At 54.7% G+C, this 19,912-nt stretch overlaps 1 protein-coding gene across 1 annotated transcript in view; it reads right to left on the bottom strand.

Annotated features, from left to right (window-relative positions):
- Positions 1-1,610: 1,610 nt before the first annotated feature.
- SMAD6 (SMAD family member 6) overlaps positions 1,611-19,912 on the bottom strand; it is a 75,577-nt gene continuing 57,275 nt past the window's right edge. Inside the window, exon 4 of the mRNA XM_007448133.1 lies at positions 1,611-2,152. Within this exon, the coding sequence (XP_007448195.1) occupies positions 1,611-2,152 (542 nt within the window). The remainder of the gene's footprint in view (positions 2,153-19,912) is intronic.

Here is a 19,912-nt window from a genome sequence, read left to right as displayed (position 1 = left end):
CACCATCTCAGTCTTTCTTCCACAGGCCATTTCCCCAAAGTGGTGAGAATTAATGTTTTCTAGCTTGCAGACAGCTCAGAGATGAGAGGCATGGACCCAAGTCTTCCCCATCAGGCTGAGAGTTCCTCTAGGCCAGAGCACGAGCCTCCCCCATCAGACTGGAAAAGCTTACCTAGGATGGATGGCCCATGTACTCTCCCTCCTCCCCCTGAATCCTGTGGACACACTACAGCCACGGGTGGGAAGGAACAACAGAAACTTCTCTGGCCTTAAGAGCAAACATATGTCCTTCCTCCCTTTTCAGTGTAATTCCCTCTACTCTTTAAGCGGTAAAAGATTGAAATCAAGTTTCAGGATGCCTGACGGGTCAGAAACCCACAGAAGCCCTGCATGCTCCTCTTTGTTAAAAAAAAGACAGTTTAAAAAAAAAAAAAAAAAAACTATAATGCGAATACTTTATTATCAACGAGTGACTGGTATTAGCTTTTTGTCTGGGCATTAATATTTCAAAAACCATACACCAAACCCAGGCTCTTCCACCTAGCTCTGCTGTATCATTTTCTTTAAAAAACAAACAAACAAACAACAACAACAACAAAAAAACATAAAGAAGAGGAAGGAGAAGAAAGAAAATATATCTGTATTATAAGCCAAAGTGCGTCTTTCTTGTTTTGTCCATATACACACATTGCACCATACATAAATAATTACATTGTAAAAATGACTCCATAATTACAAGTATAATATATATTTCCATATAATATATAAAACTTTATATTAAATCTAGGTAGATGATATCTGGGGGGGGGGGGCGGCCCGGGGGGGCGCGGGGGGGGGGGGAGCCACTGTCCTTTCCGCCAGGGCCCACCGACGTGGGGCGGTGACAGGCCGTGGGTCCCCGGAGCCAGATGGAAAGCTACAGACAGCGTCCAGCCGGCTCATTCGGGGAAGCGGAGGCCCAGAAGGGGCACGAGGTACCCGGGTCACACTGCCCGAGAACGCGGACCCAGGACCTCGCTGTCCTGGCTCCTCGCTTGAGAGGGGCTCTGGAAGGCTCCTGCGCAGCCAGCTGAGGACCCTTGGGCAGGGGCCGAGTGCCCTCCGTAGGCGGCCGCAGTGCCGCCCCCAGGTCTTCAGGGGGCAGCGCAGAGCATCTGTCGCACGGCCCCTCCCCCACCATCGCTGGTCAGCCAAGCATCTTTAGCCTTGTTCCTGGGCCTCGGTTTGCTCATCTGACAAATGGGGTCACTGGTGAGGTGGCGGCAGTGGGGCTCGGGGCTCAGCCCACGCTTCCCGCCTCAGGTCACAGAGGTCAGCCGGCGGTCTGGCACTGAGCCCCCTTGCGTTTCCTCTCTCACTGCCCGGTGCACCTCTGCGTCACACGGGGCAGCTCGGCGGGGCTGGGCCCAGGGCCACACTTGACAAAAAAAAAAAAAAAAAAAAGAAAGAAAGAAAAGAAAAAACACACACACAAATGGGAAAGGGAATGACAGGATCAGATGCGGGTCACTCTGGATATAGTGGAGGGGGGGTTTGGGGGGGGGGGGGTCGTCCGTGGGGGCTGTGTCTCTGGGCACAGGGCCCCCGTTGGCCGGGCGGGTGGCGGGCTGCTATCTGTGGTTGTTGAGGAGGATCTCGAGCCAGCAGGGGCAGGAGGTGATGAACTGCCGGGAGTAGCAGGGACCCCAGCCCTTGGCGAAGCTGATGCGGACGCTGTTGGGGTCGTAGGGGCCGTCGGCGGCGTCGGGCTCGGGCCCGTGCTGGAGCAGGCCGGAGCGCTCGAAGTCAAACACCTTGATGGAGTAGCCAGGGGGCACCTTGCGGACCACCAGGGCGCGGCCGCCGGGCGCGTCCAGCGTGGGGGAGTTGACGAAGATGGGGTGCTCGCCGCGGTTGTAGGCCCACACGCCGTCCGGCTCCTTGCTGAGCAGGATGCCGAAGCCGATCTTGCTGCGCGTGCGCCGCACCGACTCGCTGCGCTGCTCCAGGTTGAGCTGGCCCAGGCAGAAGCCGCTGCCCTGAGGTAGGTCGTAGAAGATGCTGACGGCCTGGTCATACACCGCGTAGAGGCGGCCCACCCGTGTCCGGTGCTCCCAGTAGGCCACGCTGCACCAGTGGCTCGGCTTGGTGGCATCCGGAGACATGCTGGCGTCTGCAGGGCAAGCACAGGGCACGCGGGTGTTATTCCAGGGCAGCGGAAGTGGCACTGCCGCCTGGCCGGTGGGCTTTGAAGGGGGTCTCTGGCGCCCAACAGACATGGGGAGCACTACTGCGGACCAGGCCGTCCTCAGATTCAACCCACAGCAGGACCTCACCGCCCACCCCACCCCCAGACACACACGGAGGCAAGGCACCTAATGTGCCAGGGGCCTGTGGGTACCCAAACACGAGCCACACCCGGCTCCTGCCTGTAGAATTTTACAAGCCAGCAGGAGAGGGACACACACCCACACACCCAAGGGAGGGACTGACTGGTGAACACCTACATTGTTCCGGGTGCTGCGCTCTGCACTCCTCACTCCGCACGTGACTCACTGGGTCCTCCCATAATCGTGCGGAGGCCACCTTCTCACTTTACAGATGAGCGTCCGAGACTTGGCGGCCACCAAGCAGCCTGCCCAAGGCCACTCAGCCGGCGAGTGGCACCACCGGGATTTGAACCCGGTCAGTCCAAGCCTCAACCTGAACAGAGCGGGGTGAAGCTATCAGAGGGCATAAACCGCCCCTCAGAGGGGACTCAGGCATAGGAAGGCGTGGTGCGGTGGGGAATGTGGCCCCCAGGATCTCTTCCGGCCCAGAATGGGAATCGCGGCTGCCCGACGGCGCCCAGCCTCAGCCTGGAGCGTTACGCAGGGTCTCCCAGTAACCCCCACCCCCGGCCCCTCAAGTTGGCTCTCTGGGCAGGAAGTGCAGCTTTTCACCAGAACTGTAGCCGCCTCTGTGAGACAGAGAAGCAGAGGGTCTCTAAGTGCAAAAGGAAATCGCTCCTCAAGGGCTCCAGTTTGCCAGTGGCTCCTCTCCGGGCCTCAGTTTCCCCATAGACGGCAAAGGGGTGGCCTGGATGATGACTGGGATCCCTCCGCACTCCAGCCTGGGGCATCTCTACATGTCTGCATGAATTTAACAATTTTCTGAGACCAGGCGTAATACCAGGTATAGGCAAGGGGCCCATCTTGAAGGGCAGCCCCCTCCTCACTGCTCTCAGGTGTGGCCGGCTTCTCAGATTCTGAAGCGTTTTGACATCTGGTCTCTCCTTTGAGCTCAGGGCTCTGACAAGCAGGTGGGCACCCATGACTGCCCGGTGGGGTTATGTGTTCCCACACAGGCCCCTGGCTGGGGCTTTTGCAGAGGGCGAAGGTCTGCTGGAGGCCTGATGAGGACGCACTGAGGCCCTTTATGGCTCGGCTTCTCCAAAAGAAACAGATCAAAGTCCAATCAGGGGCTTCCCTGGTGGCGCAGTGGTTGAGAGTCCGCCTGCCGATGCAGGGGACGCGGGTTCGTGTCCCGGTCCGGGAAGATCCCACATGCCGCGGAGCGGCTGGGCCCGTGAGCCATGGCCGCTGAGCCTGCGCGTCCGGAGCCTGTGCTCCGCAACGGGAGAGGCCGCAACAGTGAGAGGCCCGCGTATCGCAAAAAAAAAAAAAAAAAAAAAAAAAAAGGTCCTATCAAACCCGAGGGAGAAAGCACTGCCAACAACTTCCGTCAGGAGCCTGGGTGAGGTCAGCTCTGTCTGCCTTCAGCCCAGCCCCGCCTAGAGGCCCCAGAGCAGCTGGGTGACAGGGCTCCTGACATTCTCTTATGTGCTGGGAGGCCCACCTAGCAGGAAAATGTCCACCTGAGGGGCCTCCTGTGGGCTGCCTGCCCTGCTGTGGCCTGGGGCTGGGCACAGTCCCAAAGGGCATGCACCTTGCCCTCTGCCTGGCATTAAGATCCCAGCCACAGGTCCCCAGGCCAGCCCCTGAGGACATATCATTTTGTCTCACAGTCCCCCATCCAGGCGCCTCGTGGTTCTAGATGATGGTCGGGATGGGAGAAAGAGGCCCTGCTCCCTGCCCTCAGCTAACTTGCCCCTTAGCCAGTGGGCAGAGAGACAGCTCTAGCCCCTGGTAGGTGACACAGCTGCGGGCACTAGGCCAGCCCCAGCAGGTGGACAGCTAGGAACACCCCAAGCCATTGCCCCTTTCTCCATCCATCCATCCAGCACTGGTCTGAGAGTTTCCAAGAGCCAGGAGAGCAGCACCATCCCAGCCTGGCCGTGAAACTGCAACACCAACCTTCTCACCAAGCAACAAGAACTCCATTAGCGCACTAGGCCCGGAGAGGCAAAGAAGCAAAGAAGCTACGCCTGGACAATGTCGGGTGACAAGACAGACAACAGGCATCCCTGAGTGCCTTGCACGAGCCAGGCGCCTTCTTCACAACGGCCTTGGTTGCACCCGTTATCACCCCAGTTCACAGGTGTGGTAACTGAGGCCCAGGGAGGTGCCATAACCGGTCAAGGGCACACACTAGTGAGTGCTGGAGCCAGCATCAGTGCCAGGCCACACTCCCGAGGGGAGCTCTTCATACTCCGGGCAGACACCCCCCAAAACTCAGGCACCAAGCAAATGCCCCCCTTCTCGAAACCTCACCCCGTTTGTAACCATGACTGCTCTCGTGGTCTGTGTGTCCCGGAGGTGCTCACCCACAAGCCGGTGAGTCACCGCCCGCCCCAGAAACGAAAGGTCTTCATTCCCTGAAGACTCAGCCAGTCCCACTGAGTGAGGGAGTACTGCCGTCCCCTCTACAGATAAGCTCAGAGAGGGCCACCCTAGTCATAAAGCGGCAGCTCTGCCCCAGGAGAGAGCCACTCCGTTGTAAAAGGCAAAGAGGCAGTTTAACAGTCAGGGAGTGGGGGTAATGGGGTTGAGGGGGCGGGGTAATTCCTCCCTCCCAGCTCCTAAAAGGCTTGCAATTCAAGGCCAAGTGGGCCTTCCTGTCCCCCTCCTCTCAGTACCTCCCACCCCAGCCGAGCCAAATGCGCCCTCACCCTCTACCCCCATCTCATCAACACCTGTGTCCCTGGCCTTGCCCCAGTCAGCGCTCTTCGCAGGGGGATGGGACCCTGTGAGTGGGGATGAACCCCAGCCCCTCACCCCTCCACCCCGGAGCTGCCCTAGGGCCCAGCCTGCCCCATCCATGGTGCTCAGGGACACTGCCCGGGCCAGGCCTCACTTTCCGCGGCCTCTTTGGTTGAACAGAGTGTGTAACAACTCATCAGGCCTGGGCTCCAGGCCAGGTCTTCCAAATTCCAGGGGATGGACTGCCGCCTCTGAGAAGCCCTCTCTGACCTCTCCCTCCTGTGCGCCTAGAGCCTTAAATGCAGTCCCTCCCTTGGCCTGAGCAAGTGTCTGTGCCCCTGGCTGGCCTCAGCTCTCAAGGAGGAAGGGGTGGGTCTTAGTCCTTTCTACATCTGTCCCAAGTCTGCATGTGTCCCCAGGTTGCTCTTGGAACACCTACAAGGGAAGAAGGAAGGAAATAAAATAGATCCCAAGTGTTGGCACTGCCCTCACCCCTACCCCCCACAGGAATCCTGCCCAGCAGGCGGGACCGATGCCCTCAGGCCCAAGGGGATGCTGGGCAAGGACTAGGGTCTCAGGTCTGATCCTGAGAGAGCAGGCCGGCAGGGGAGCCCATCACCATGCTTGGGGCATCCCCGTCCCCACCTAGCTCTGAAGGCCTCTGGGCTCCAGAGCTGGAGGGTTCCCCCGGCATCACCTCATCCAGGGAGCGCCGATGCTTTGGGCTTTCACAAACAAATGCACTGTTTAATGGAGGGGTTGGGAATGTCATAAGGTCACCACGGTTTCATTTTGTCACATACAGACTTATTAAAACCCCAAGACCATCTACTATCACTAGCACAAAAGAAAGTAATTTGATACTCACAAAATAGGTAAGACGTAAATCAGAAAATTTTAAATTAATACATTTAGATTATAAGAAATTTTCTTATTTCTTTCACCATGGGCCAATGAAAACTTAGTCCTGAGGCTGGCCTGTGGGAACTATCAGTTGAGTCCAATGTCCTTGTGCCTCCAAGATGGCACCCCCGGGGGTACCGGGTGACTTGCCCAAGGACACACAGCAGTGGGTGGCAGAAGTGGGACCAGAACTAGAGACCCCAGATTCTAACCTAATGCTTGTCACATGATCCAAAAGGTTTCCTAGTGAGACAGACCTAAGCTCTCACCACTGATTGGATATGTGGCCATGAACAAGCCACTGAATGTCCCCAAGCCTCAGTCTCCCCATTTGTAAAACGGACTTACTCATAACTGAGCGCCTCATTTGCACAGTCCATCTTTGGATTTTCTGGCAACTCTGGCAGCAGACCAATCGGGAGCAGAAAGAAGCAGCTGTCTGTTTATCCATCCCAGCGCTGGCCTAACCCTTCCAAGGCTAGGGCTCCTTAGGGGTGTCACGGGTCACGACCCAGGGTCACCAGCACGGGAAGTTACAATAGGACAATGGACGGTAATGCCCTTTGCAAACGGTAAAGTACTTTACAAATGTTAAGGTTTAGCTCCCAGCCCGGTACCTGAGATGCAAAGAGATGCTCAGTAAGCGAAGGAATGAAGGGTGAAGCAATGAATAACTGAACGTGGGGGACACAGATGAGTGCTCCTGGGGTTCTATTTACACACACACACACACACACACACATACACACACGTATTCAGATCTCATGCCGTGTGTTCAGAACAAGCTGACCCGCCCTCTGTGAGAAGGCAGGCACCCCCAAACCCAGGGTCACCTCTCCACTCCGCACAGACGCAGAGCCCCACCCGACCCACCACACCTCTCGTCTGCGGCCTGGGCTGCCACTCAGGCCGCGAGAGGACAGTCTCTTGCAGAAGATCTTTTGCTTCTCGTGGCTCCAGGGCTGTGGTCCCGCCATCAGCCTAATTAGGAACCAGCTCCTTAATTGCAAATAAATACCGCGGAGTCAGACCCGAGTGAACAACATCAAAGATGACCGCGCTCTGACCGAAACTCCTGCTCGCTACCCCCTGCTCAAGGCCTGGCCTAGTTCCCAGCAAGACTCTGGGTCCCAGCTGGAAGGGTTCCAGGGGAAGGGGGAGAGGAGAGGCGCGGTCTGGCGCGATGTCTGGGGCAGATCTGGTGGAGCGGCACCAGGCTGGGGGTCAGGAGGCCTGCAGCCCGGTGTCCAGCCTCCTGGCCCTGATCAGGCAGGCCATCTCCCTTCTCCTGGCCTTAGTCTTCCTTTCTGAACAATGAGCTCTACATTTCTGTGATTTCATGCATGTTCACAGCAGTTCTACTCGTAATCACCCAAACTTGGAAAGCAGCTCAGATGTCCATCAACAGGAGGATGGATGTTATGGACTAAATGTTTGCGTGTGCCCCCCCGCCCCACCCCAAATTCATGTTGGAAATCTTAAACCCCAATGTGACAGTATTAGAAGGTCTTTGGGAAGTGATTAGGTCATGAACGGGATTAGTGCTCTTTAAAAGAGACCCCAGGGCTTCCCTGGTGGCGCAGCGGTCGAGGGTCCGCCTGCCGATGCAGGGGACACAGGTTCGTGCTCCGGTCCGGGGAGATCCCACATGCCGCGGAGCGGCTGGGCCGGTGAGCCATGGCCACTGAGCCTGCACGTCCGGAGCCTGTGCTCCGCAACGGGAGAGGCCACAACAGTGAGAGGCCCGTGTACCGCAAAAAAAAAAAAAAAGAGACCCCAGAGAGCTCCCTCATTCCACCGTGTGAGGACATAGCAAGAATATAGCCATTTATGAACCAGGAAATGGCTCCCACTAGACACCAGATCTACCGGCCCCTTGATCTTGGACTTCCCAGACTCCAAAACTGTGAGAAATAAATATGCATTATTTAAGCCACCAATTTATGGTATCGTTATTATAGCAGCCCAAACAGACTATGATAATGGATAGACAAAAATAAGGCTCATCCATACAGTGGAATACGACTCACCAATAAAAACGAACAAACTACTGAAACACACCACAATGTGGGTGAATCTCAGATGCATCCGGCTGAGTGAAAGAAGCCAGACACAGAAGACGTGCTGTTTGTTTCCACTGATACGAAATTCTTGAGTAGATAAAACTAACCTACAATGACAGAAATCAGAACAGGGATTACTTCTGGGGAGAGGGCACGAGGGAACTTTCTTGGGTGCTGGAAACGTTTGATATCTTGATTGGTACAGTGGGAACTCAGGTGTAGACATCGTCAAAAATCATAACCTATGCACTAGAGAGCTGTGCAATTTCATTGTACGTATGGTGCCTTGAAAGAATTACAACGAAGATAGTGGAAATGTGCTGCTAGGCCAGCCCTCTGTGGCCATCCTGGAGTGGTCCCAGCAGGGTTCCCAGGTGATCCAAGGGACAAGCCCTGTGTTTCCCGGCCAGAGAGGGGCGGCCTGGCCGCCCGGTGGCACCCACATTCCTGCCACCAGAGGGTGGTGATGCCTGCGGCGGGCAGGAGGAGACTGGCCTGACAGTAGGTGCCCTGCACTGAAGCCGGCCCCTCCGACGGCTGGCGTTCCTTCCTCTTGGCCTCTCTGCCCAGCAAGGGTGCTTCGAGCCCAACGTGTAATTCTGTTGGGGTGGTGGGGCACCGAGGGGGCCAACTGTGTCTGGGGGAGGCGGGGAGAGCTGAAATCCCAAGCAAGCCTTTAGCTTCTTTGAATCAGCAGTTTTCTGTCAAAACAAAGGGCAGGAACGTTCCTGTGTGCTCCCCCGTGGGCCGCACGCTCCAAAAGCCTGAGCATACGCAATGCAGCTTGTTTTCCTTGTGATTCCCCCCTTTCCACTGGGCCAGACCGCCTTCGACTCACCCATCCTGGGAGGCAAACCAGAGACATGCCCAGATTAAAGTCTCCGATCCCTTAGACTTTAAGGAAGCTGGATGTGGAGGCTCAGAGCATTCGCACGAAGCTGGACCCTGAGTCCCCGGGTCTCCAGGGCCTGTCTGGGCCGCTCATGCTCCTCCATGTTCAAAGCTTTTTGCTGCTGCTTCACACCCCCTTGGGCCTTAGCAGCCTCCCTGCCTCTCCTGGGGCTGGCCCAGCCGCACCTCAATGAGCGATGAAACATGGGCAGACCCCATCGAGAGCTGGGAAGGGAGACTCAGAGACTCAGAGAAGTTAAGTGACTTGCCCAGGGTCACCCAGCGAGTTGGTGGCAGAGCCAGAGGAGCTTAGGGCTGGCTTTTTCAATCCCCTTTGCACAGGGCCCCTCTGGGGCCTCCTACCCTCCTGGAAAACTCCTTTCTTCTGTCCCATGTCATGCCTGTGGCTTTAAGTTCCCATCCAACCAGCAGCTTTTTCATCTGAGGCTCCCAGGCCTGGGAGTAATTACGTGGCCCTGCATCTGGTTAACCTAACACCCCTTTAAAAGCCTTGTTTGCCCATTAGATAAGTAGTTTTTGTTATCAAACTAAAGGGGGAAAAAGAAGTTTCCACTTAACCTTCCTTTGTCATTTTAAGCTACAGAAATGGCTTCAGGTTTTGAAACAAGTCCAGAGATACAGCATTAATTAGAAGCTCTTTTTTTTTTTTCTTTGTTAAGGGAGGGGGGGACCAGTCCTTTATCCACTGGGATCCGGCAGTAAAAGCAGAGAAGGAATGTGCACAGGGCCATGTTAATGGTCAACAGCTTAGAACAAGCCTCTCCGCTGAAAGCTTTCCAAAAGCAGGGCCCAGCTGACAGGAGTTTCCTCTTATTCGCTCCCACCCGCCCCTCCCCACCCCCACCTCAGCTCCAGCACCTTTGGCCCCCGGAGGAAGCCAGGCTTCCAAGAGGAAGTTCCTAATCGGTCATTACATCACGGGCGGTCTAGCCACCGCCACTGCCTGCATGGGGTCCACCTTGGGGGTTCTTTCAGCCGCTGGTCTCTGGGGCCAAGGACTGTGCTTCGCCACCACTTTCCAGACAGTCGACCAGCCTCTCTGCTCTGTGTGTGTGTGCGCGCGTGCTGTGTGTGGTGCAAAAGGAGAATGACAGCAAGGCGAGGAGGGAGGCCAGGAAATGGGTGATCCATGTGGCCAAAATTCATGATTCTGCAGATGCAAAAACTGAGGCCCAAAGAGGGAAGGGAACTTGCCAAGGTTACAGGGAAAATTCGCAATAGAGGGGCTTCCCTCGTGGCGCAGTGGTTGAGAATCTGCCTGCTAATGCAGGGGACACGGGTTTGAGCCCTGGTCTGGGAAGATCCCACATGCCGCGGAGCAACTAGGCCCGTGAGCCACAACTACTGAGCCTGCGCGTCTGGAGCCTGTGCTCCGCAACGAGAGAGGCCGCGATAGTGAGAGGCCCGCGCACCGCGATGAAGAGTGGCCCCCGCTCGCTGCAACTAGAGAAAGCCCTCGCACAGAAACGAAGACCCAACACAGCCAAAAATAAATAAATAAATAAATTAATTAAAGTACCCTTAATTAAAAAAGAAAGAAAGAAAGGAAATTCGCAATACAGTGGCTAGGACCAGTTGGGTGTCTCCTGCACAGGACCCGGAAGCAAAGCTGCCTGCATGTGAATCTCAGCTCTGCCACTCACTAGTGGTGAAATCTTGGGTAAGTGACTTCACCCCCTGGGCCTCAGTTTCCTAATCTGTAAAATGGGGATGCAATCAGAATTTACTGCCTCAGGCTGCTGGGATTAATTTCAAGTGCATTGAATAATCCCTGGTTCAAAATAAGCACTCCATAAGTAACAGCTATTATTTTTTACTACTATTATTACCGCCATCTTATCTCTATATGTTATTTGCATAAATTACTTAATAGATTGACTCAGCCTGTATAGTTCATAAGGGTATTCATATTAGGTAATAATAATACCTGCAATGTGCCAATGGAATTGAGAACCAAGGGGAAATAAGAGGAGTACTAGTAGTAGTAGTAGTAATAATAACAATAAAATAAGCCAGCTAGTAGTAGTAGTAGTAGCAATAGTAATGATGATGATTTACCAGCCAACATTTAATGAACCTTTACCAAGTGCCAGGCAGAGTATGAAGCCCTTTAAATGCAGTATCTCAACATACTGTCAATCGTCTCAGTAATTCCCATTTTAAGATGCAGCTGAGGCCTGAATGTCAGGTAGTGTGTCCACAGTCCTCAGCTAGGAAGTTGCAAAGCTGGGATTCAAGCTCACATCTATCTAGAGACAGGGGGCTTTGCATTACTCTCTCGTGGTTGCAACCTATGGGCTGCAAACCTCCGGAGGCCTGCCGGGTAATGGCACAGGGACTGTGCTGTAATAACCCACTCGTGTCCACTCCAAGCTGGCACGTGGAGACTCTAGAAAGACTGGATGTTAAAAGTGGCCCTTGGATGTGGCAATGTGGGGACCCCACCACACGCTGCCCACCTTCTAGGAAGACTGGGGGTTTTCAGAAACCATGCCATATAACGGCTATCTATGGTCCCTTATGCAGCCCTGCAAACACATACACTTTTTTGGTTTGTAAGTACAGTCTCTCCCATGCGCTCCCACCACCCCTCCTCAACACAATGAGCATTTTCTAAATGCACTGCAATAACGAAGGGTGACCTTGGGAAAGGGCTGCTGACCCTGGCTGAGTAACTGGAGTGTGGGAGCTGCCGGGTGCTCTGTGCTCTGCACCAAGTCCAGGAAGCAGAATCACCTCCATTCTCAGAGGACAGACCCCAGGGACAGAGGCCACAGAGCAATACAGCACGGGAACTCTGACCGACGGCCTCTGAGCCCAGCTCCTCTCTGCTGTGCCCTTGGTGCTGCCTCATCTGCTCCCTCTGCTCTTTTGGGGAGTCCATGGAACCCCTGCCCTGAGGGGTTTAGAGGGATGTGAGTATGAGGATAGTCAGTGGCCGCCCAGCTGAGTCGTAACTGGCCTTCTCTAGAGAGAGGCCTGCTGGGCCCGGCAGGAAGGTCTTTCTTCTGGCCTTGGCGCCCTGACCCCAGCCTGCTCGGCCCCAGGTCTCTGGTTGAACAAAGTGGCGGCCTGGGCTGAGGTGGGGAAGGTTTCCATTCATCTATCTTGTGCAGCAGTCAAAACAGATCCTGAAAAGACGAACTCCTTTTGTAACGCTGATATAAAACAAGCTTTCACCTGGGCCCTAATACACACAGGCCTGCTCAGTCTCCTCCACAGGTAGTTTCCCTGGCACCTACCGGGACCTATGACTTCTGTCAGCATCCTTCTCGCCCTGCCTCCCTGGCAAGATTGTTCCAGGTTCCCTGGGCCCAGTGGACAGTGGCTTTTCTCCCCAGACGTCGGTGCTCTGTGGTCCAAGCTCCCTTCTTAAAGACATTCTGCAGGCAGCTCCAGCTTCTGAGAGCCACACTGAGGCAGCCATCAGATCACTCTCCATCAGAGCTGAGCATTCAGACTCTACCCCAGAAACACTGGTGTGCCTGCCTGGCCTGGCCCGATGCTCCTAAAGGAAAGCCCAACACCCTAAGCCAGAAGAGACAAGACCCCAAGGAGGCAGGGCAGGGGAACCACTCAGACTTCTAACAGGGAACCAGGTCCGGGTGGGAGAATTCTGGTTCCCTGTGCCCTGGAGGGAAGGATGGTGAAAAGCATCTGTCTTCCAGGGGAGGGGAGAGCCGGCGATAAGCGGCTTATAAAATCAGCCCCACATTTTCCAGAAGGAACCAGTTTCTGCAGCAAAAGGCTCTGAACTTTGCTCCCATTCCAGGTCTTCTTTTGTTTTATCACTAAGTCAGACTCTGAGTGTGTGTGTTTGTTTTCTTAGCCAGAGACCCCCTGGGATGGGAAAGCCTGGCTTTTCATATTGCCCCTGGAAAGATTCTGAAAACACACTGTGCACGATAATGAAGCTGGGTACCTCAGTCCCCAGGAAAGAGAGGGCGGTTGTGAGAAGGGAAGGGGCCCCCCAATCCTCCCTGACTGTGGGTCTGCCCTGCCGATGGCCAAACTCCTGAATTCACACAAGAACCAGGCCCCTGGCTGCTCTTCTGGGTCCCTGTCTTGGCGGAGTGTGGGTTTTCACACCTTAGGCTTCAAGTGCCGAAGTTCACTGACTCAGCCCAACCTTGACTTCCCTGTTGAAGAAAATTGGCCCTTTGGGGGTTCAGACGGGGACAGCCTGGGCATGTGTCAGAGGTGCGCTGGGGGGCGCGATCTGTGGCAGCTGGCGGTGTGCGTCAAGGAAGCCCATTTGGGGGTACTTTCCTGCCCTGCAGGCTACCAGAGCTGGGGGAATTCGGGACACCTCCACTTCTCTTTTATTTCCCAAATACAATTTGAGTTTTACTGGCAAACCTCCTGCCTTAAACTTCCACTTGGACCCAATGTAAAGCCATAAAAGCAAAGTACCTTAAAACTGCCCTCAATCAGCCTGTCTCAGCAGCTCTGCGGGGCGGGAACCTGCCCTGGTGCAGAAGCATCCCGGGGGTAATCAGGGGAGGCACCCCTGCTACTGGGATCCCTTAGTTCCCTGTGCTTTGAACACCCCACTCTGTGTGTACTCTGTCCATCCCACTCTCTCTTGATCTGGCAGATTCCCTGAGACCACAGGCAGCAGAGAGGTGAGCTAGTGCAGATCTTAACAGCTGGGTTACTGTGGGCAGACGACTGTGTCTCTGAGGGCCGGGACCAGCTACAGAATTTGGGGGGGCCCAGTGCAAAGTGAAAATCCAGGGCTCCTTGTTCAAAAAGTATTCAGAATTTCAGTGGTGATAGCATAGCCTTAAATTGAGCTGAGGCCCCTTCTGAGCACGGGCCCTGAGTGGGGGCACACACTGGACACCCATGAAGCCAGCACAACAACTCACTCAAAGGGGTCGAGGGCAGGGGGCAGGTTCATGACGGACCTAACAACGGTAACTGGCACTTGACGAACATGAGTTTCCTCCTCCCTTCCCCAAAGTTTGTCAGACTCTTACTCAACCATCAAGACCCCGATGTCACCTCCTTTGAAAAGCCTTCCTCAGTCCCTGCGTCTGAACTGCACGGCCCCTCCTCCATGACACTCTTTGATGCCATTATCAGGAGGGCGTGTGTCTCCACCGCACCCACCTGCAAGCTGGCTGGCCTGGCATGAGGCGTCACTCATCTCTGCCCCTCCTCCCCCTGAGACCTGGCACTCTGCCACCGGACCAGGGCACTGTCAACAATGGGTGCTGAATGGAATTTCACAACCAAGAGCTGGGAGGGCACTTGGGAAATCATCGGGTTTTCCCCAGGTCTGAAAAAGATGCAGCAGCTGTACCGTTCCCATTGAACAGATGACACCACTGAGGCTCAGAAGCCAGAACACTGAGCAGGGGAGGGAGAAGCAGCATCCCTACTTGCTGATCCTCAGGATGCAGCCCCACCAATGGAATGCCAGATGAGCTCGCTATGTGTCACACTTGTTTCAGTGGCTCAAAAAAAAAAAAAAAAACGCCTAAAGCCTACAGTTGTCTGGCAATGGGGGTGGATTTAATTTCTCAGATTTGCTAAGTCTATGAGGGTGAGTGGAACAGGGAGCATGGCTGTCAATGGAAGAGCCAAAGAATAGGATGGGGAGCTGGTTTTCTTATTTGCAAAGTTCTCAAAAATAAGCCTCATCTAACACCAGCCTGGTGGTGTTTACCAACGAGCCAGTATCATGTGACCTTTGCAAGTCAAATACACCTGCCTTATTTACATTAAAGATGCACTTTGGGATAAACACCCCCAAATTAAAGTCCCGGGGTGGGGGCATTCAAATTAAATCCTTGCATTAAATCCTTCCCTTAAAAATATCCTTTTGTAACACAAAGGTACATGATCCACACCTCTTTAGTGAACACAGGGTCCTACATACTGGATTTTCTTAAAGTGAGGGTTGCCTGGATCACATACATTTCTGGAACAAACAAGAGTGCTTTATAATACGCAAAAAGCTAATATTGACTGGAGAGACCATTAAGCCCCAATTAAATACTAATATCTGCTGTAAAGAGCACAGCAACATGAGCTTTAAAGATTCCCTGCAAAAATGTTGCAAGATGACCTAGGGTTTGCCAGAAGCTCACCCCTGCAAGCCAGCCTCCTGTCTGTGGTTGTGCTACTGCGTAAAACTGAAGCAGCTGAAGCTGCTCGGCACCATCCGTGCCCAAGCTCCAAGCTGCCTGGAAAGGGGTGGCTTGTTTGATATGGGGCTAGAGGTGCAGAGGAGGGAGCACGCCAGGCGGTCCGTCCATCACATCAGGCCAGCGGGTGGACACAGCCCCACAGACTTGCGCCCCATGCCTCAGCCCCAAGTCCAGGACCCGTTTCCAAAGCAGAAGGAGGCCAAGCTTGGTTCTCACAGCCCCTGTAGCCCAAGCCAAGAAGGTGGCTGTACCCCCATTGATAGTGATGGTGGAATACTGTCTCTAACTGTGGAGGGTTTTCCAATTCTCCAAGCCCATTCTAGGTTATGGAATATAAAGCTCAGACAGGTTGGGTGACTGCCCGCAGGGGGTTAACGAGGAAGACGGACCAGGGCTCATCCACGTCTTCGGAGGCCAAAGGTGCTCCTTCCACTGTCTGCGCGGCGCCCAACCCCCGCTCACCCCCGGCCAAGCATCTTGGGAAAATGAGTCATCAGCTCAGTAACAGTTTCTCAGAGTAATTCTTTAGTCTGTGTCCAGGTACACATGGGCACACGCTGCACGACTCAAGTCAATGCAGCAATAATGTGAGCGCAATTGTCACAACTGTCAACTGTGCTTCTGTTTGGTCTCCTATTCCCAAGGCTAACTTTTTCAGCCAAGAGGGGCACAAGGCTTGTTTGCCATGATCCAATTCTTAATCCTTAATTGTCTTCTAGGAAAGACAAGGGGACCAGGGAGACCTATGGGCAGAACCCAACCGATGGCAATGCCCAAGTGCCTTCTAGAACTGCCTCCCCCTCCTGAGGGCTGTTTGCAGCCACAGGGACCTGTTTGATAAGGGGAGGAAGGAGTGCTTTTCCTGAATCACGGGGAAGCCTGAAGGGGCTCTTGGAGAAGGGAACTGAATAATCGTGTCTACCTGAGCAAGCAGCACACACCTGGCATGCATGGGCTCAGCAAACATTAGCAGAGCTTTGCTGGGTCGCTGGTCGACCCATCGCTGGGTCACTACTGAGGGCTCGTCTCCCGTCAGCCTATGGGAATCCAGCTGCTATTGGCCACTGTCCGTCCACATACCCCGTCTCATTTAACCCTGAGAACAATCCTAGGAGGTGTAGAATCTTACAGAGGAGGAAATGGAGGTTAAGCCCCCTGCCCAAGGTCACAAAGCCAATTAGCCAGAATGTGAACCCAGGGGAGCCAGACTCCACACCCACTCTTCCTTCCATCCCTCCTTGCAGAGTGTGACCCAAGGGGCACTCAATTTCTAGCCTACACTGGTTCCACCAGATAGTGCAGTCTCTCTCCCGGCCACCTCCTCCACTTGAGACCTGTACCTCCTCCGCCGCCGCTGGTGCCTGCCCCTCCGTGCCCTGCCCCCAGCCCCCCACACCTCTACTCGGCCTCCCTTCCCCGTGGGCACAAATGGCTCTGCAGGCCACCAGTGTCTGCTTTCCTGGAGCACATGCCCAAGTTGGGCCCACTAAGGAGGACCTGAAGTAATTCAGCCCATAAATCATGGCCATTGTGAATTTCCCTCTTAGCCACAGGCCAAGTCAAACTCTTCCTTCCCCCACTGTAGTTAACCACTCTGGGTTCACTGTATCTCTCGCGGCTGGCTCTGCCTGGCCGGGGGCCAGCGCTCAATTATTAATTAATCTGGGAGGTGCAGGTTGCATTCTTGGCCACCTAACCACTTCCTCCTCGGTCAGGAACTCACAGGCCAGGCCCTTTTAGTTACATCAAGCGTCTCACAACATCCCAGCCCTATCTTGTGGCCATAGCTGCCAAAAGTACGCTTAAAACCAGAGTTAAAAATAACAGGAGAAAACCCAAACACCCGGAAGTCCTCTTTCCCAACTCCATCCCACAGTGCCAGCCCTACCTGTGCGCAAAAGCAAAGCGTGCCTCGGTTGCTCAGGTGTGAAATGGGACCACATCTCCTCCCATAACACACAAGCCGCTGAGTGCGTGTGTGCGTGTGCGTGTGCGTGTGCGTGTGCGTGTATGTGTGTAGGAAGCGGGTAGCTGGGGAGCCCTCCCCTCTGAGAATTCTCACTAGCCAGAAAGAGAGACACCAAGACTTAAAACAAGCTAAGAGGCAATCCAGAGTCTGGGCAGGGGAAGGTGCTGCCGCCGACTTCACCTGCTCGCTTTATCCTCACTGGATGAAGAAAACTGATGGGCAGCTGGGTGAGCAGAGGGCAGGAGAGGCTACAGCCGAGTTCAGGTTTATTCAAGTGGTTCAGGCGACTTTGGGCGTGAGGAAGTGTGAGCCTCTCTTTGTCTGGGTCAAGTCTTTGGGAGGTCTTTGCATGGACAAACACCCCAAGAAATGTGGGGATCAAACAGCAAGGTGACCAACCCTGGTGTGAAAGGTAGCCCCCCGTGACAGTGAGGTCCAATTATGAAATCAGACCACGGCTCTCTTGAGATCAGTGCCGAAGCCTTGGGCCAAGTGGGACCATTAATTCCTGATTAGAAGTAATGCTGAAGGGTTGACGCCAGTGCTACTGGGATGAACGTCAAAGGTAAGCTGTACGACCGGTGAAAGACAAAAATGATGGAGGGAACATATCTGGTCATAAAAAGGGATAAACATCTGCTGTTGCTGGAAACTGCTGTCAAGTATCCTTTGGTCACCTCCTCTCCTCCATCCCCCACTGGCCCCCCACACACACCCCACAGTATGTCAGCCTCACCCGCAGTGTCCCAGTGTGTCCCGGTCAAGCTCCGGGGACTTAATCCCTTAGGGTGTAGTCTAGGAAAGCTCTTTGAAATCTCATGCTTTCTACTCCATGACATGTCTGCTTCCGATCAGATAAAACAAACGATTTGTCCCCCAAGCCTTCCTATAACGTTGACATTCTGGGGAGGAAGGGACACTTTTGGCTTCCCTTACCCTGAGCACTGAGGCTCTTGGTTAAAGCATGCAAGATAAATGATCATGCACATACATCAAGTACCATTCATTAGGACCCATAAATCCAGAGTTTGTAATAATTCCGAAAGCAGCTGGGTTGAAGTTAAAAAAAAAAAGTTTTGATAAACAAATGCAAAATATAAATAAGGTTCAGGAGAACTGTTTATCCTACTAGCACTGTATAAACAACTGGCATACCAATTACAAATCGCTCTTATCTGTGCACTAAAGCAGATCTCCGAATGACCTCTAACGGGAAACATTATCCCCGGTTAGCATCACCGTCTATGGTATTCGAACATCACAAAATTTGGTTTCTAGACAGTAACCTTTCCAATCAGCCACCATCCAATCGCCTGAATTGGTGAGTCCCTGAGTTGTCAGTGTTCCCTTTCTGTGCAACTGGAAAGGAGGCCACTTGGGCGACCGTACCTCCAGCACCCCCAGGTCCCTCAGCGGCCGTCCAGTAAGGAGAGGTAGCCCTTGGCTCCCGCAGGCCAACATGCCACCCAGTTATTTCCGTGCCCATCGGAAAGAAGCAGCGTTTCCTAGGGTATGGCCAGGGGACCCAGCCAACTGGGGCGTTTCCACGTGAGAGAGGGTGGGGAGGGGCCCCACCCCGTGTGGAAACCCCTCAGGTGTCAACTGCAGTAGGGGAACTCGGGATGTTTATGGCCTTCTTGGTGATGTCCAATGAGCCAGGCCCCGTGTTTTCTCCCTGGGAGGAAGCGCATTTCACCTCCGGGGGCGGGCTGTGGTGGTCACTGATGTCTTCTGAGAAGCAGGCAAGGTGAGGGGACCGCAGATTCAGCGCAGGGAGTCTGGGGTGGCAGGAAGAGGCCCGGGCAAGGCCGGGAAGCCGTCAAGCTGAGAGGGTGTGTTGGTCCTGGCCCGGGAGGACAGACTGTGAGGCCCCAGAGAGGCGGGCAGAGGGCCAAGCTGGAAACACCAGGGGCTGCTCCAGCTCGAGGAGATGGCCCTGCCAAGTCGGGGAGGCGGCACTCACAGGCGAAAGGCAGATTCCGGCCAGGCGGGTCCGCAGGGCCACCGAGTCAGGAGTAGCCAGCCGCCTGTGTCTCTGGGCACGTGGGGGCTGGAGCTGTGCCAAGAAGACCCGGAGCCGCCAGCATCCCCGGGTACCCCTGTCCCGGCGCTACCCCGGAGACCGCCCACCTGCGGAGCCCAGAGGAAGGCAGAGCCCCTCCGAGTGGCACTGACCTCAGGCTCAGCCTCGAGGTCGGAAGATGGCCCTTCTCCCTGCACCTTCCAGCTCCTAGTTCCAGCAGAGCCCCACTCCCACCCCGAGACCACCGCTCTGCGGCTCCTGCCCCCTGCGCATTCCAGACATCTTCTGGATCACCAAGACCCTGTGGGACCCACTGGGTGATGGAGCCCGCCTCAGAGGTGCTCCCTAGGCTAGCAGGGGCCTCTCTGCTATGCCCTGTGGGGAAGACTCATCTTGTGTCTTGTGGGGCAGGGGAGCCAGGTGTGCTGGCGGACGCTTTTGCGCCTCTCCCTACCAATTCCTTTGCACCCCCCTCCCTGAGCTTCACATACTGCTATCAGGTAAGACCAACAAAAATATGAAGGCTGGGACCTGCCACACGCATGCATCTGCCCCCAGATGGACGTCCTGCCACAGACACCATGGGTTCTGTAGTTGACCCGCAGGTTGACCAGAAGGATCTTCACCCATACATTTGGAATCTGGGCATCCACTTGGTTTAACCCTCTCCCTCCTCATGGCCTTTACCGTAAAACAGGCAGACCGACTCATTTACTTATAAAGACCCACTAAAGAACCACATCCTAGGGCTTCCCTGGTGGCGCAGTGGTTGGGAGTGCGCCTGCCGATGCAGGGGACGCGGGTTCGTGCCCTGGTCCGGGGGG

Source organism: Lipotes vexillifer, unplaced genomic scaffold, assembly GCF_000442215.2.
Source record: "Lipotes vexillifer unplaced genomic scaffold, Lipotes_vexillifer_v1.1 scaffold713, whole genome shotgun sequence".
Taxonomy (NCBI): Eukaryota; Metazoa; Chordata; class Mammalia; order Artiodactyla; family Lipotidae; genus Lipotes; species Lipotes vexillifer.
This window is presented reverse-complemented; position numbering and strand designations above follow the sequence as displayed.